Source organism: Stegostoma tigrinum, chromosome 4, assembly GCF_030684315.1.
Source record: "Stegostoma tigrinum isolate sSteTig4 chromosome 4, sSteTig4.hap1, whole genome shotgun sequence".
NCBI lineage: Eukaryota > Metazoa > Chordata > Chondrichthyes > Orectolobiformes > Stegostomatidae > Stegostoma > Stegostoma tigrinum.
The window spans coordinates 129445669-129460677 of record NC_081357.1 but is presented as its reverse complement, the minus strand read 5'-3'; the positions used below and the strand labels follow the sequence as shown (position 1 = coordinate 129460677).

Genomic DNA, 15009 nt, shown 5'->3' with positions numbered 1-15009 from the left:
ATATTACTTTTTATTTTTGCTAATCTTGTCCCCACGTGCCAGTGAAATTCTTTGTATCAAGAATATTGTCAAGGGCCAGGGAAAGAAATGAGTGTTATGTGGTCTTTTGATCTGATGAAGATGTTGTACAAGCCACCTATGACAGGTTTGGGATATTGTGTGCCCAGCTGTAAATAGGTCCTGCTGAACAGAGAATGCCCTGTTGTGCAGCAGAATGAGAGCTTTTGACGCAATTGTCTGGATAAACGTTTCCCTGCATCTGTGAAGGATTTCTGAAAAGCAAAGGAAGGCGCTTGTATGAAATCTGGATTTCTGTAATGCCACTTTAGCACGATGCTGTTGCACCCACTATCAGTTAAAATGTTTTCCTCGGTAACAGTTCTGAATTGTGTCTTTTAGTTTTTGAAGTTTTAAATAAAGAGTTATTGGGAGGTCATCAGAAACAAATTAGAATATGACATTTTTGACCTGAAGCTGATGTACCCAACATTGTTCTGCAGCAACAGATTACAATAACTCTTGTCACTGGGGTGTCAGGAACATAAAGTTGGGTGATACTGAAGATGCTCCAAGCCCAGATCTGTTTGAAAGGTGTCTATAGAATCCTCTTTCAAAGAGAAGCTGGATTTCCACTTTCAAATCTGTTGAGTAAACACTTCTAACAAATACAACAAATAAACAAGTGCACCAGTTTACACAACAATGATTCTGACTTACTTCCATTAACTGAATGTATTTTCATTCTGCATTTAGTTTTTTTTGTTGGTTTATTTTTGAAGTAAGAACCAGATTTATGAGGTGGACTGAAGGAAAGTAATTGATGGTGAACTATGGAATGCTGGTAATTAGCATTGCTGGACTTTGGTTTATTGTGAATACAAGATATAATTCAAGCTCTACAATAGCTCTGGCAAGTAGTGGGCAATGTTGCTCCTGCTGCTTTTCATCCTCCTGTATTTTGTTCTACTCAATTCATGCTAAAGGTCAATCCCTCATTGTGGTAAAGTTATGCAGCATATAAATATAAACCTAGAAATATGGTCAAGATTGTCCAATGGATCATCTCCCAAAAGACCAGTAGGAAGTGAAAATATTGCTAGAGTATGCTGTGAATCTGCACAATGACATTTGTGATCTCAGCACTGAGAGAAAACAAGAATGCACAGACTGTCCTGGGCAGCCTGTGAACCTGCTTGCGTTACATTTGGATCAAAACATGATGATTAAAATGGTTTTCTGCTGAATATGGGATAGTGAAGCTGAATGTAGGATTATAAAAATGAATGCAGGATTGTAAGTCATTGTGATTGTGTAAAGGGGCAGAGAGATTGACATCTCCACACATAAAAAGGGTAACAATATCAGAAAAGCACCCGGTAATGATTTGAAATATGCTTAACTGAGAAAATGTATTGAGCTAATTAAAGCAAGGGAATAGAATAATTGGAACAGATTGAGAAGGTCAAAATGTATTAAGCTATTTGAATGTACTGTTATTTAAGTACAAATGAATAGTTATACTTTGCATTTTGGTTTCACTACAATTAAATCTTTTTACTGTCAACTGAGTATATGTTTGGGGGTCTGTTGATGACTAACTTCACTTACTATACATGAAATTATTAAAAGAAAAATGGCATTTAAGTATGAACACTTCTTTGGATTACAAAGTATGATGAGAGAAATGGTGACATAGTGTTAGTGTCTTTGGATTAATCAAAACCAGAGAACTAGGCTCATGCACTACAGGCCAAAGTTCAAATCCCACCAAGGAGGCTGGTGGAATGTAAATTTAATTCATAAAATCTGGCATTAAAATCGAATCTCAGTAATTGTGACCATGGTAATTATTGTTGACTGTTTAAAAAAAAATCTGGGTCACCGATGACCTTAAGGAAGGAAATCTGCCATCCTTACCTGATCTGGTCAACATGGGACTCGGGACTCACAGTAAAGTGGGTGACTTTTAACTTCCTTTCAAAATAGCAAAGCAAGTTGTTGAACATAACAAGACAAATTAAAGCAAGAAAGCAGTTCAACACACAGATTATGGATGGGAGTTGTCCGCCTGGTTTCCTGGAAGGAATGATGTTCGAATGGGATCTCCTTTACCATCCAGATCATTCTGCAACTTGGTGTCTTTGTTGGAATTAAGGCAAAACATAGGATTGCTGTTGAGAAATGCATCTTAAATTTTCGAATAACAAGGGAATGGAATCCCTCCCTGTTTCAAAAGATGTGAGGACAGTGATGGTGCGTAGCACGGAAGACAAATGTAGGTGCATTCCAATGTACCTGGAACCCTAAGGAAACCTGAAATGCAGGTGAACTGTAGTCTTCTTTTGCCTTGCTTCCCTCTGTCTGTTGGAATTAATGTTGTTGCTCTGAATGTAATAAACATTGGCCACCTTTCTGAAACAATGATGAATATTAAACTGGAAAATGTGACTGATGTCACTTGCTGCAGCCTGAATCTACACAATGGCCTGAAAGTTAAGGGTCACAGTGACCTTGAGCACAGTATTTACTACTTTCCATTTAAGTGTTTAGTTGTGTGTGAGCTCAGTCAGTGAAAGGTGCCTTCACTTCAACTGTGAGGCTATGTACAATATAATCGGCTCTGCTATAACGCGTGTTCCAGCAACACAAATTGGCTATAACGTGACTGACAAGTAGGGGCACACTATTTCTAAAATGCAAATTTGTGTTGGCTTTAACGCGATTTGGAGAGTGAGGATGTTTTAAGAGCTGCTTGATTCCCAGTGTGATGACCTCTCTACAGCCGATCTACAAAAACTAGTCGCTGAAGGGGAAGTGGAAGCTGGAGATGAAGAAGATGAAGTCCGGGATGCAGCACCATGAGAGCTTTCGACTTCTGTTTTGTCTTCTGTTCTGAGTGAAACTGACAAGCAGCTGCAGCTCCTAGAGGACAGTGATTACAATGCAGAATGCAGCAGGGTAGCAGTTTGTGGAATAAGATCTTATTTGGCACCCTATGAGCAGCTTGTTCATGAAAGCAGAAAAAGGGCAAAGCAACAAAACTGGATGTCTTTTTAAGCCAAACCCCAAGTCAGAAGGCAATGATCCACAGCCATCCACTTCTGGATTATCTAATTTTCACCCTAACCCTGCAACCCCAACTGCACCTGAAGGTGATGATAACAATGCAGGTCATCATCATTATTAACAACAGAGCAACCTCAGATCCTCCTCTTCCATCAAGCCATCTTGACATTTTTTCAAGGTAACGTCTTAAATTTACTTTCACTCCATTGTTAGACATGAATTAAACATTTAATAAAACTGTGCTATCCTTTGTGTTTGACTTTGAGTGATTTTTGAGTGATTTCTTTTGTGGTCTGCCCCAAACCCACCTTCCCCATGGGCCCTGTTATTTCTATAGCGCAATTTTCTATAATGAGTTGCGCAGGAAGACAACTATCGTGCTATAGCAAAACCGACTGTACTTCAGGCTCCCTAATGACACACTGTAGGCATGGTTCCTTTGGAGTTTCTCCCTCTCCCGGCTTCCTACTCTCTCTCTTCACTGTTTTCTTCACCGCTTCTCTATTTCCTGTAGTCTGAAAGACTACCAGCTCACCAATGATGGCAATGAAACTGTCTTGAAGACACCTCGAAGCAACCTAGCATCACATGCATTATTTTGGAAAAAGACAGCTAATTTAAACATAAGAAGACCCTTCTGAGGAAAGGTCATCAGACCCAAAATATTAACTCTGATATTCTCTTCACAGGTGCTGGCAGACCTGCTGAGCTTTTCCAGCAACTTCTGTTATTGTTAAGGTGCTTTAATATTTTGACAACACCCTGGACACCTGTGGAGGAACTTGACAAAATATGGCGGACGGCACAATTCTGGCAGGGTATGAGTCCACACAAACTGATCCACTCATATTGTACCACTAGAAACACATTTTAAACCAATATGTTCCTTCCCTGTCTTCTTCATCCATGAAACCCACACTATGTTCCTTCAACTCTATTATCATTAAACTATTGATCATTCAAATTTATTTCTCGGCTCCTATTTTTGATGATGTTGGAAATGATTCTCTTTCCTCAGGTACTGGCCTCTTGCTTGAATCATGCAAAACTGTTGCTGCTGGTCAAGATTTTACCCAGTCTCACTCATCCATCTTCCCTGTACACTGACCATACTGGCACATGGTTCAGTAAGACCTTAATTTTGAACTTTTCCATTCCCTGCAGATCACTTCACTTCATAACTTTGTATTCTTCCACAGCCCAAACCTTCCAAGATCTGCAGATTGCTCCAGTTTGGTTTCTTTAGCATCCTGATGTTAGAAACACATCATTAACTGTCCTACATTCCTTGGAATTCTCTCCAAGACAAAGAACAAAGTACAGTAGAGCACAGGAACATGCCCTTCAGCTCACCAAGCCTATGCTAACACATGACACCTTTCTAAGTTAAAAGCCATTTGCCTCCATGCAATCCAAATCCCTCTATTTCATTGCCATTGTATCTGCTCCTACCGCCTCTTCTGGTTAAGCATTCCAAGAGTTTTCACCCTCTCAGTAAAAAAAATTGCCTCTCATATCTCCTTTAAACTTTTCCCCTTTCACCTTAAACCTATGTTCCCTAGTAATTGCCATTTCTTCCCTGAAAACTATAAAAATCATCTTTGCCACTTTTTCTTCATTGATGATAGCGCCAACGCCCACTCACTGCTTCTGGCCAGGCTTTTGGTTATCAGCCCGACTACCTTTCCATAAGTCTCCGGGTGATATTTTGTTTGATACTGTTTCTGCGAAGGGGCTGAGGGTGGTGCCTGTTTGCAACTCTCTTCCACAAGTGGCAGTGGATACTGGGTGACTTGATCATTTTAAATCTGAGATAATTATTTTAATAAGTAAGGGTAATAAGGGATATGGGTGAAAAGCAAGTATTATGGAATTATGCCAAGATCTCTCCCTCTCTGATGAAGGGTCTAGGCCCGAAACGTCAGCTTTTGTGCTCCTGAGATGCTGCTGGGCCTGCTGTGTTCATCCAGCCTCACATTTTATTATCTACAAGAGAATGGATCGCCTTAATTCCTCATCTTACATAGGCTATTCAGCCCATCGTAACTGCTCTGCCATTCAATGAGATCGAGCCTGATCTGATATGCGGGAGATGAAGATGACAGTTGCAGATCCTCCTCCGCCCACATGGAGCGCTGCAGCATCGCTCCAGTCCGCAGGCGCAGTGCTGCAGTGCACGGGTCCCTGCTCCCGCCACTCTGCGCAAGCGCAATGCTGCGGCGCTGGGACCCCGCCCACCCACCCGGCATACAGTGCGCAGGCGCAGTGCGACAGTAGTGCGTTGCGTCGGTCGACAGCGAGTGGCCTGGAAGCAGCTTGATCCCCGGCCCTAGTCCCAACCCCAGCCCCTGTAGTACACGGTGAGTCCTGGACCCCTCAGCTATCATATCGCAGCGAGCGGTGACCGTGGGGCTCGTAGTGGTGTCGGTGTGGGAGCAGCGGCACCTGTCCGCCGGCTGATGGGGGAGCCGCTGTTATGTAACCCGACTCCCTCGCGCTGCAGCGGCTCCGGTTTCAGTTTAAAATTAAAATTCCGTTTCCAGGTAAACGGCAGCTTTCCCACTCTGTGCCGGCCCTGGCAGTGCGTAACCCTCATGGTTAGCCGTCAACCCCGCGGGTCCAGTGGAAAAAAAACCACCAGCCAGCGCGAAGCACCGGCTCCCAGCCCAACCCGCCCGGCCCCGGTCCGAAGGCCTCTCCCCCCCCCCCGGACCCCCCCCCCACCCCGCCCGGTCCGAGGGCCTCTCCCCCCACCCCGCCCGGCCCCGGTCCGAGGGCCTCTTTCTCCCCACCCCGCCCGGCCCCGGTCCGAGGGCCTCTTTCCCCCCCCCCGCCCGGCCCCGGTCCGAGGGCCTCTTCCCCCGCCCGGCCCCGGTCCCGGTTCGAGGGCCTCTCCCCCCCCGGACCCCCCGCCCCGATCCGAGGGTCTCTTTCCCCACCTCCCCCAGGTCCGAGTGTCCTTCCCCACCCCTACTCTCTTTTCCCCCCGCCCCGTCCGAGTGTCCCTCCCTACTCTTCCCCACCCCCACCCCCCGGGTCTGAGTGTCCCCACCCCCACCCCCCGGGTCTGAGTGTCCCCACCCCCACCCCCCGGGTCTGAGTGTCCCCACCCCCACCCCCCGGGTCTGAGTGTCCGTCCCCCCCCCCACCCCGGGTCTGAGTGTCCGTCCCCCCCCCCACCCCGGGTCTGAGTGTCCGTCCCCCCCCCCACCCCGGGTCTGAGTGTCCGTCCCCCCCCCCCACCCCGGGTCTGAGTGTCTCCCCCCCCACTCCCTACCCCGGGCCTGAGTGTCTCCCCCCCCACTCCCTACCCCGGGCCTGAGTGTCTCCCCCCCCACTCCCTACCCCGGGCCTGAGTGTCTCCCCCCCCACTCCCTACCCCGGGCCTGAGTGTCTCCCCCCCCACTCCCTACCCCGGGCCTGAGTGTCTCCCCCCCCACTCCCTACCCCGGGTCTGAGTGTCTCCCCCCCCACTCCCTACCCCGGGTCTGAGTGTCTCCCCCCCCACTCCCTACCCCGGGTCTGAGTGTCTCCCCCCCCACTCCCTACCCCGGGTCTGAGTGTCTCCCCCCCCACTCCCTACCCCGGGTCTGAGTGTCTCCCCCCCCACTCCCTACCCCGGGTCTGAGTGTCTCCCCCCCCACTCCCTACCCCGGGTCTGAGTGTCTCCTCCCCCCCCCCCCACCCCGGGTCTGAGTGTCTCTCTCTCCCCCCCCCACCCCGGGTCTGAGTGTCTCTCTCTCTCCCCCCCCCACCCCGGGTCTGAGTGTCTCTCTCTCCCCCCCCCCCCCCCACCCCGGGTCTGAGTGTCTCTCTCCCCCCCCCCCCCCCACCCCGGGTCTGAGTGTCTCCCCCCCCCACCCCGGGTCTGAGTGTCTCTCTCCACCCCCCCCCCCCCACCCCGGGTCTGAGTGTCCCTTCCCCCCCACCCCCGGGTCTGAGTGTCCCCCCCCAATCCAAATGTAATACCTTCCCATGTGCCCCCGATTCGACTGTCTCCCTTGCCCCCCCTTCCCGACCCATGGTGCCCCGCGATCCAAGTGTAACCCCTAATCCAAGTGCCCCCCATCTGCAATCCGTATATTGTCCCCCCTCCCCAATCCGAATGTAACTGCCTGCCCCCGACCCGTGTCCCCCTGTCCCCGACCCGTGTCTGTTTCCCCCCCCGCCTCGTCCCCGACCCGTGTCTGTTCCCCCCCCGCCTCGTCCCCGACCCGTGTCTGTTCCCCCCCCGCCTCGTCCCCGACCCGTGTCTGTTCCCCCCCCGCCTCGTCCCCGACCCGTGTCTGTTCCCCCCCCGCCTCGTCCCCGACCCGTGTCTGTTCCCCCCCCGCCTCGTCCCCGACCCGTGTCTGTTCCCCCCCCGCCTCGTCCCCGACCCGTGTCTGTTCCCCCCCCGCCTCGTCCCCGACCCGTGTCTGTTCCCCCCCCGCCTCGTCCCCGACCCGTGTCTGTTCCCCCCCCGCCTCGTCCCCGACCCGTGTCTGTTCCCCCCCCGCCTCGTCCCCGACCCGTGTCTGTTCCCCCCCCGCCTCGTCCCCGACCCGTGTCTGTTCCCCCCCCGCCTCGTCCCCGACCCGTGTCTGTTCCCCCCCCGCCTCGTCCCCGACCCGTGTCTGTTCCCCCCCCGCCTCGTCCCCGACCCGTGTCTGTTCCCCCCCCGCCTCGTCCCCGACCCGTGTCTGTTCCCCCCCCGCCTCGTCCCCGACCCGTGTCTGTTCCCCCCCCGCCTCGTCCCCGACCCGTGTCTGTTCCCCCCCCGCCTCGTCCCCGACCCGTGTCTGTTCCCCCCCCGCCTCGTCCCCGACCCGTGTCTGTTCCCCCCCCGCCTCGTCCCCGACCCGTGTCTGTTCCCCCCCCGCCTCGTCCCCGACCCGTGTCTGTTCCCCCCCCGCCTCGTCCCCGACCCGTGTCTGTTCCCCCCCCGCCTCGTCCCCGACCCGTGTCTGTTCCCCCCCCGCCTCGTCCCCGACCCGTGTCTGTTCCCCCCCCGCCTCGTCCCCGACCCGTGTCTGTTCCCCCCCCGCCTCGTCCCCGACCCGTGTCTGTTCCCCCCCCGCCTCGTCCCCGACCCGTGTCTGTTCCCCCCCCGCCTCGTCCCCGACCCGTGTCTGTTCCCCCCCCGCCTCGTCCCCGACCCGTGTCTGTTCCCCCCCCGCCTCGTCCCCGACCCGTGTCTGTTCCCCCCCCGCCTCGTCCCCGACCCGTGTCTGTTCCCCCCCCGCCTCGTCCCCGACCCGTGTCTGTTCCCCCCCCGCCTCGTCCCCGACCCGTGTCTGTTCCCCCCCCGCCTCGTCCCCGACCCGTGTCTGTTCCCCCCCCGCCTCGTCCCCGACCCGTGTCTGTTCCCCCCCCGCCTCGTCCCCGACCCGTGTCTGTTCCCCCCCCGCCTCGTCCCCGACCCGTGTCTGTTCCCCCCCCGCCTCGTCCCCGACCCGTGTCTGTTCCCCCCCCGCCTCGTCCCCGACCCGTGTCTGTTCCCCCCCCGCCTCGTCCCCGACCCGTGTCTGTTCCCCCCCCGCCTCGTCCCCGACCCGTGTCTGTTCCCCCCCCGCCTCGTCCCCGACCCGTGTCTGTTCCCCCCCCGCCTCGTCCCCGACCCGTGTCTGTTCCCCCCCCGCCTCGTCCCCGACCCGTGTCTGTTCCCCCCCCGCCTCGTCCCCGACCCGTGTCTGTTCCCCCCCCGCCTCGTCCCCGACCCGTGTCTGTTCCCCCCCCGCCTCGTCCCCGACCCGTGTCTGTTCCCCCCCCGCCTCGTCCCCGACCCGTGTCTGTTCCCCCCCCGCCTCGTCCCCGACCCGTGTCTGTTCCCCCCCCGCCTCGTCCCCGACCCGTGTCTGTTCCCCCCCCGCCTCGTCCCCGACCCGTGTCTGTTCCCCCCCCGCCTCGTCCCCGACCCGTGTCTGTTCCCCCCCCGCCTCGTCCCCGACCCGTGTCTGTTCCCCCCCCGCCTCGTCCCCGACCCGTGTCTGTTCCCCCCCCGCCTCGTCCCCGACCCGTGTCTGTTCCCCCCCCGCCTCGTCCCCGACCCGTGTCTGTTCCCCCCCCGCCTCGTCCCCGACCCGTGTCTGTTCCCCCCCCGCCTCGTCCCCGACCCGTGTCTGTTCCCCCCCCGCCTCGTCCCCGACCCGTGTCTGTTCCCCCCCCGCCTCGTCCCCGACCCGTGTCTGTTCCCCCCCCGCCTCGTCCCCGACCCGTGTCTGTTCCCCCCCCGCCTCGTCCCCGACCCGTGTCTGTTCCCCCCCCGCCTCGTCCCCGACCCGTGTCTGTTCCCCCCCCGCCTCGTCCCCGACCCGTGTCTGTTCCCCCCCCGCCTCGTCCCCGACCCGTGTCTGTTCCCCCCCCGCCTCGTCCCCGACCCGTGTCTGTTCCCCCCCCGCCTCGTCCCCGACCCGTGTCTGTTCCCCCCCCGCCTCGTCCCCGACCCGTGTCTGTTCCCCCCCCGCCTCGTCCCCGACCCGTGTCTGTTCCCCCCCCGCCTCGTCCCCGACCCGTGTCTGTTCCCCCCCCGCCTCGTCCCCGACCCGTGTCTGTTCCCCCCCCGCCTCGTCCCCGACCCGTGTCTGTTCCCCCCCCGCCTCGTCCCCGACCCGTGTCTGTTCCCCCCCCGCCTCGTCCCCGACCCGTGTCTGTTCCCCCCCCGCCTCGTCCCCGACCCGTGTCTGTTCCCCCCCCGCCTCGTCCCCGACCCGTGTCTGTTCCCCCCCCGCCTCGTCCCCGACCCGTGTCTGTTCCCCCCCCGCCTCGTCCCCGACCCGTGTCTGTTCCCCCCCCGCCTCGTCCCCGACCCGTGTCTGTTCCCCCCCCGCCTCGTCCCCGACCCGTGTCTGTTCCCCCCCCGCCTCGTCCCCGACCCGTGTCTGTTCCCCCCCCGCCTCGTCCCCGACCCGTGTCTGTTCCCCCCCCGCCTCGTCCCCGACCCGTGTCTGTTCCCCCCCCGCCTCGTCCCCGACCCGTGTCTGTTCCCCCCCCGCCTCGTCCCCGACCCGTGTCTGTTCCCCCCCCGCCTCGTCCCCGACCCGTGTCTGTTCCCCCCCCGCCTCGTCCCCGACCCGTGTCTGTTCCCCCCCCGCCTCGTCCCCGACCCGTGTCTGTTCCCCCCCCGCCTCGTCCCCGACCCGTGTCTGTTCCCCCCCCGCCTCGTCCCCGACCCGTGTCTGTTCCCCCCCCGCCTCGTCCCCGACCCGTGTCTGTTCCCCCCCCGCCTCGTCCCCGACCCGTGTCTGTTCCCCCCCCGCCTCGTCCCCGACCCGTGTCTGTTCCCCCCCCGCCTCGTCCCCGACCCGTGTCTGTTCCCCCCCCCCGCAATCCGAGTGTACACCTCTCCCCGTGTCTCCAGTCCCCTTCCCCCCCCCGCCCCCGTTAATCATCCCCATACTCTTGCACACCCCCCGCCCCTACATTTTCATCCCTATTGTGTCTGTGCTGCCCTGCCCCATGTTACTCACCTTTCACCTGGTATCCCTGTTGCAGTATCAAGAAAGCAAGATAAATTGAAGTTGTTATCCTTATCTCCACCCAGGATGCTATGGGGTGATAGCTTCCTTCCAAACGTTGACTGGATTTTACTTATTGAGTTGCCAATCTTTTTATAGCAATGCAATCTCAGTTTTTCAAAATATGGATTTTGTATTGACCACTTTATTCAATGCTTTCGATGTCCAAATTTTGCCTAACTGCTTGATGTCTGTCAAAATTTGAATTTTATTTCTTTTGTTCTGGAATTGTCCAGACTTCTATTTGCACTTGGGATTTTTTTTGAATCATTGTTTATCTGCGCCTACCTTTACCCTGCCAGTAGCTTACAACAAATGGTTGGGCGAGCTTGCATGAGTCAGCAGGAAGTTAACGTTGTAATTGGATGTTTCTCAGGCTGGAGCTAGTACTTTCACTTCTGTCTGTGTGTGAGACAGAGAATGGCAAGCAAGTGGCTTTCTTTTAAATAGATCTTCTGTTTTCTGTCTGCCCATTGTGCTGCCCAGTTATGCTTAAAAAGTGCAGGTGTAGAGATGTACATATTACAGTAAGGAAAAATGGCAATAGGTGAGTAAAGTCACTGAATGTCTTGAAGAGATGCAGTTGAACCGAGATGCATTGAGTTTAAATTTCTTTAATGATAAGTATTGCTATTTGGAGCCATAACATGGATAGTAATGTTTTGGTTTTACTGAGTACAGTAATGACATATAGTGGGCTGTAGTAACCTTGTACCTTTTAGTCAACAGTATTCTACTTAATGGATGGACTTCAACAACACATTCTGAAATTGGAATGATACAGAGAAGATTAGTATGGCCCCCGCACAAGGATGATGTGAATTCGTGAGGAGCTGCCTTGTGGTGCAGTGGTAGTGTCCCCACCCCTAAATTGGGAGGCCCAGGTTAAGTCCCAACTGCTCCAGAGATGTGAAATAACATATCTGAACAGGCTGATTAGAACTGGTATCATTGGCCCTCCTTCTACACCAACGGCTGGCTCATTCCAATACACCATCTGCTGCTGCTGAGCAAAATGTAGTGACGAGATAAATGATGACCATGACACCAACTGGTTGGATGACCTCCTTTACAAAGGTCGTGGCTAGGGCAGAAAGATCGCAAGTGGCCAAAATGACTTGTGCTTTGTACCAAAGATGTGCCACATCATAATCCATTTATTACAGTTGTTGGTTTATCAGTTCTAGATAAAAAAGCAAGAGAAGGATTATCTCTTCAAGCCTGGATAAGCAACACTTGTCAGAGAGGGAATTTCTGAGTCTGAACCTTGGTGTTAGAGACCTCACTACTGGCATCCTAGTTCACTGGACCATGACAGATGAACTCCAAGCTGCAAGGTTGAAGTTAGTCAGTGCAAACTGTCTTCAATGTTAAAGCTGTTTTGTGTAGGCAGGAAGGAGTAAAAGGGGTAGCCCCAGCTCCAGCACGTGCAAGTCCTGAAGTGATGGAAAAGTGTGAATTCTCCTGTATGCAAATTGTTCAGGTCATTGAAGGTATTGAGGATGACATAATTAGGTAGCACCCTAAGCGATACACTAGTTTTTTGTGGGATAGCATTGCTTCCTCCTGAATTAGAAGGGAGCCTAGAAAATGTTGCTGCTGCTACCCAGTTGGTTCATCGTGGTCAACAAATCTCTCAATGTGACCAAACTGCAACTGAGATGAAACTAGAACACTCAACTCTCAACTTTGCTTGTAAAGGTGGAAAAAGTCCTGCCTGTTGGTGTGAGAAAACAGTGCTTAAGTGTGGCAATGTTGCACAGCCCTGGTGATCTGTGGACAGGTCAGACTAGACGTTGGCTTGGGTGCCTTGATTGAAGCCTGCTTCTTGGAACAGAAGAAAGAGTCATTCATATAGAACTCAAAAGGTTAACTCTGATTTTCGTCCCACAGATGCTACCAGATGTACTGAGTTTCTCCGGCATTGTTTCCAGTTTTCTATCATTTGGAGTACTCTGCCTTTTTTCAAACCTACCAGTCGGCATTTCCAAGTACATCATGTCTCTGGCCCACCATGCCTCAAGTTCAGCAGCTTGCAAGCCTCATTAGCACTTGAGTTTTGACTCTGAACCCTAACCCAGCTGACAAGGCAATGTTCTACACAGGTATCTGAACTCACGTAAAATTGCCATACTCGTCCATTTCAACACCAGACTTGGCTGTGACAGCCTGGTATGAAACGGAATGCTTGAAAACCATGGAGTTGTAATCTACAGTATTTTTAAAGAAGTGTCTGCTCTTGAACTCTGTCACATAAGACACATTTTCAACTTCAAGACTGCATGGATGTATTCTTGCAGATAGCACTGATGCCTGGCAGACTACATCTTGTGCTAATATGATGTGCGTACTCAGTCCTGGCTACAACACAGACCAGCTTGTTTGCTCAAAACTAAACTTTCATTTGAAGCTGAAGAGAAATAAACCAACCCATGGCCGTCACTTTTTATTTTTGTTGCATCATTTGGGTTCACGGTGTGATCTGATGTGCAGAGAAAGCCAGATAAATTTATACACAGCTTTCTTTCTTTATAGACAGAACTGTACATAGTGCTGAAACAAAACAAAGAACTGGAGATGTGAACAAACAGAAATTACTTGAGAAGCTCATTGGGTCTGGCAGTATCTGTGGGCAGCGACAATTCTAAGGAAGAGTCACAGGATTCAAAATGTTAACTGTGGTTTCCTCCCACAGATGCTGCCAGACCTGCTAAATTCCTCCAACAGTTTCTGTTTTTGGTACACACAGCATGTATGTTTCAACTCAACAAATTGATAGCCATGTGCTTGTTCATTATTCGGGGACTGACCAATCGGTCATCCTGCTTGGTTTAAAATTTTTGAAGAGTTGAGCTCTTAACTGTCAATCAGCACTAATAGATGCATTTGCTACAGCAATACCTTTACCAATCCAAGTCCACTTGCCAACCAATCACCTTTCTCCTATCATACAGTATAAATGTTGATATTTTTCCCCCTTGAATTGGTATTCTTTTCAAATGTCCTGATAATTGCAAGACAAAAATCTTTAACAAAATGTGTTTCTCAGCAATAGTGAATCTGTAAATGGTTTGAAATTGAGGATTAATTGGACTTACTGTGCTGCATTGTCTCTGTTTTAAGGGAGAGATAAAATAGGAACTGTTGCATAACTGCAATGAAGAAGAGCAAAATGAGGTTTATGGTGCGGTTATCATTATTTTTGAATCCGTTTGGACATCATGAGACAACTCTGAAGCAGTGGGATTTGAACCAGCTACAGTTAAATTGCCATGTTTTCAAGCTGAGTTTTACGTATAAATCGTTAAGCACACAACAAGAAGCAAGGGGTCTACTATTGAACCTTGTGCAACCTACTGCAAGTACCCTTCTAGCCACAGACTTAGTCTGTTTTGCTCCCTGCATGTGAGCCTGTTCTGTTTCGCCTGGTATACCATGTTTCAATACCAGTTTCATATGCAATCATATCAAAAGCTTTGCCATAATCCATATGGACTATATTACGTGCACTATTCTCATTGCTGTCGTTATTACACCTCATTGCCAGTCAAACTCAAACTTTCTTTAACCTGTCTTCCTAAATGCACCTACAAACAAAGAGACCTAGGGGTTTAGGTGCATAGTTACTTGAAGGTGGAGTTGCAGGTGTAGAAGAAGGCATTTAGCATGCTTGCCTTCAGTGGTCAGTGCATTGAATAAAGGAGTTGAGAGATCAGGTTGCAGCTGTGCAGGATGTTGGCTCGACCACTTTAAGAATGCTTCATGCAATTTTGGTCTCCCTGCTATAGGAAAGATGTTAAACTTGAAAGGGTTCAGAACGGATTTACAAGTTTGTGGCCGAGATTGGAGAGGCTGAATAGGCTAAGGCATTTTTTCCTGGAGTGTCGGAAGCTGAGGGGGTGACCTTCATAGAGGTTCATAAAATCATAATGAGTGTGGATAGGGTGAAAAGCTAAGGTCTTTTCCCCAGGAAATGGGAGTTCGAAGCTGGAGGGTGTAAGTTTAAGGTGAGAGCGGAAAGATTTAGAAGGGGCCTCTGGGGCAACTTTTTCCACATACAGGGCAGTGCATGTATGGAATGAGATGCCAGAGGTGGAGGCAGGTACAATTACAACATTTAAGAGGCTTCTGGATGGGTGTATTATTAGGAAGAGCACAGAGATAAATAGGCCAAATGCTGCTAAATGGGACTAGATCAGGTTAGACCAAGTTGGACCGAAGGGTCTGTTTCTGGGCTATATAACTGTTTTTATTCTATCCCTCAGAATTTTTGCACCTGAGTTTAGCCTCAACAACAACAAAAACAAGTTGCTGGAAAAGCTCTGCAGGTCTGATGGCTTCATAAGGGAGGAAGGACCACTGGACCCGAAACGGTAACTCTGATTTTCTCTTCACAGCTGTTGCCAGACCTTCTGAGCTTTTCCAGCGACTTCTGTTTATGTTCCTG

General features: G+C 52.4%; 1 protein-coding gene and 1 non-coding gene across 4 annotated transcripts in view; both read left to right on the top strand.

The window, feature by feature from the left end:
- The first annotated feature begins 5313 nt into the window (after positions 1-5313).
- The window catches only part of mapre3b (microtubule-associated protein, RP/EB family, member 3b), a 52118-nt gene continuing 42422 nt past the window's right edge, over positions 5314-15009 (top strand). The window contains exons 1-2 of one of the 3 annotated variants that reach the window (XM_059645664.1): positions 5360-5426; positions 14828-14935. Coding sequence is in view for 1 of the 3 variants with exons in the window: in XM_048531495.1 (XP_048387452.1) it covers positions 12901-12905; positions 14828-14935 (113 nt within the window). In the remaining 2 variants the exon portion in view is untranslated. Of the gene's footprint in view, positions 5427-12885; positions 12906-14827; positions 14936-15009 lie in introns of those variants that run through there. The other 2 variants (XM_048531495.1, XM_048531496.1) reach the window with 2 other exon arrangements.
- Positions 11306-11407, top strand: LOC125452987 (U6 spliceosomal RNA). Its single transcript, XR_007247655.1, has one exon. It is a non-coding gene; the product is annotated as a U6 spliceosomal RNA (small nuclear RNA).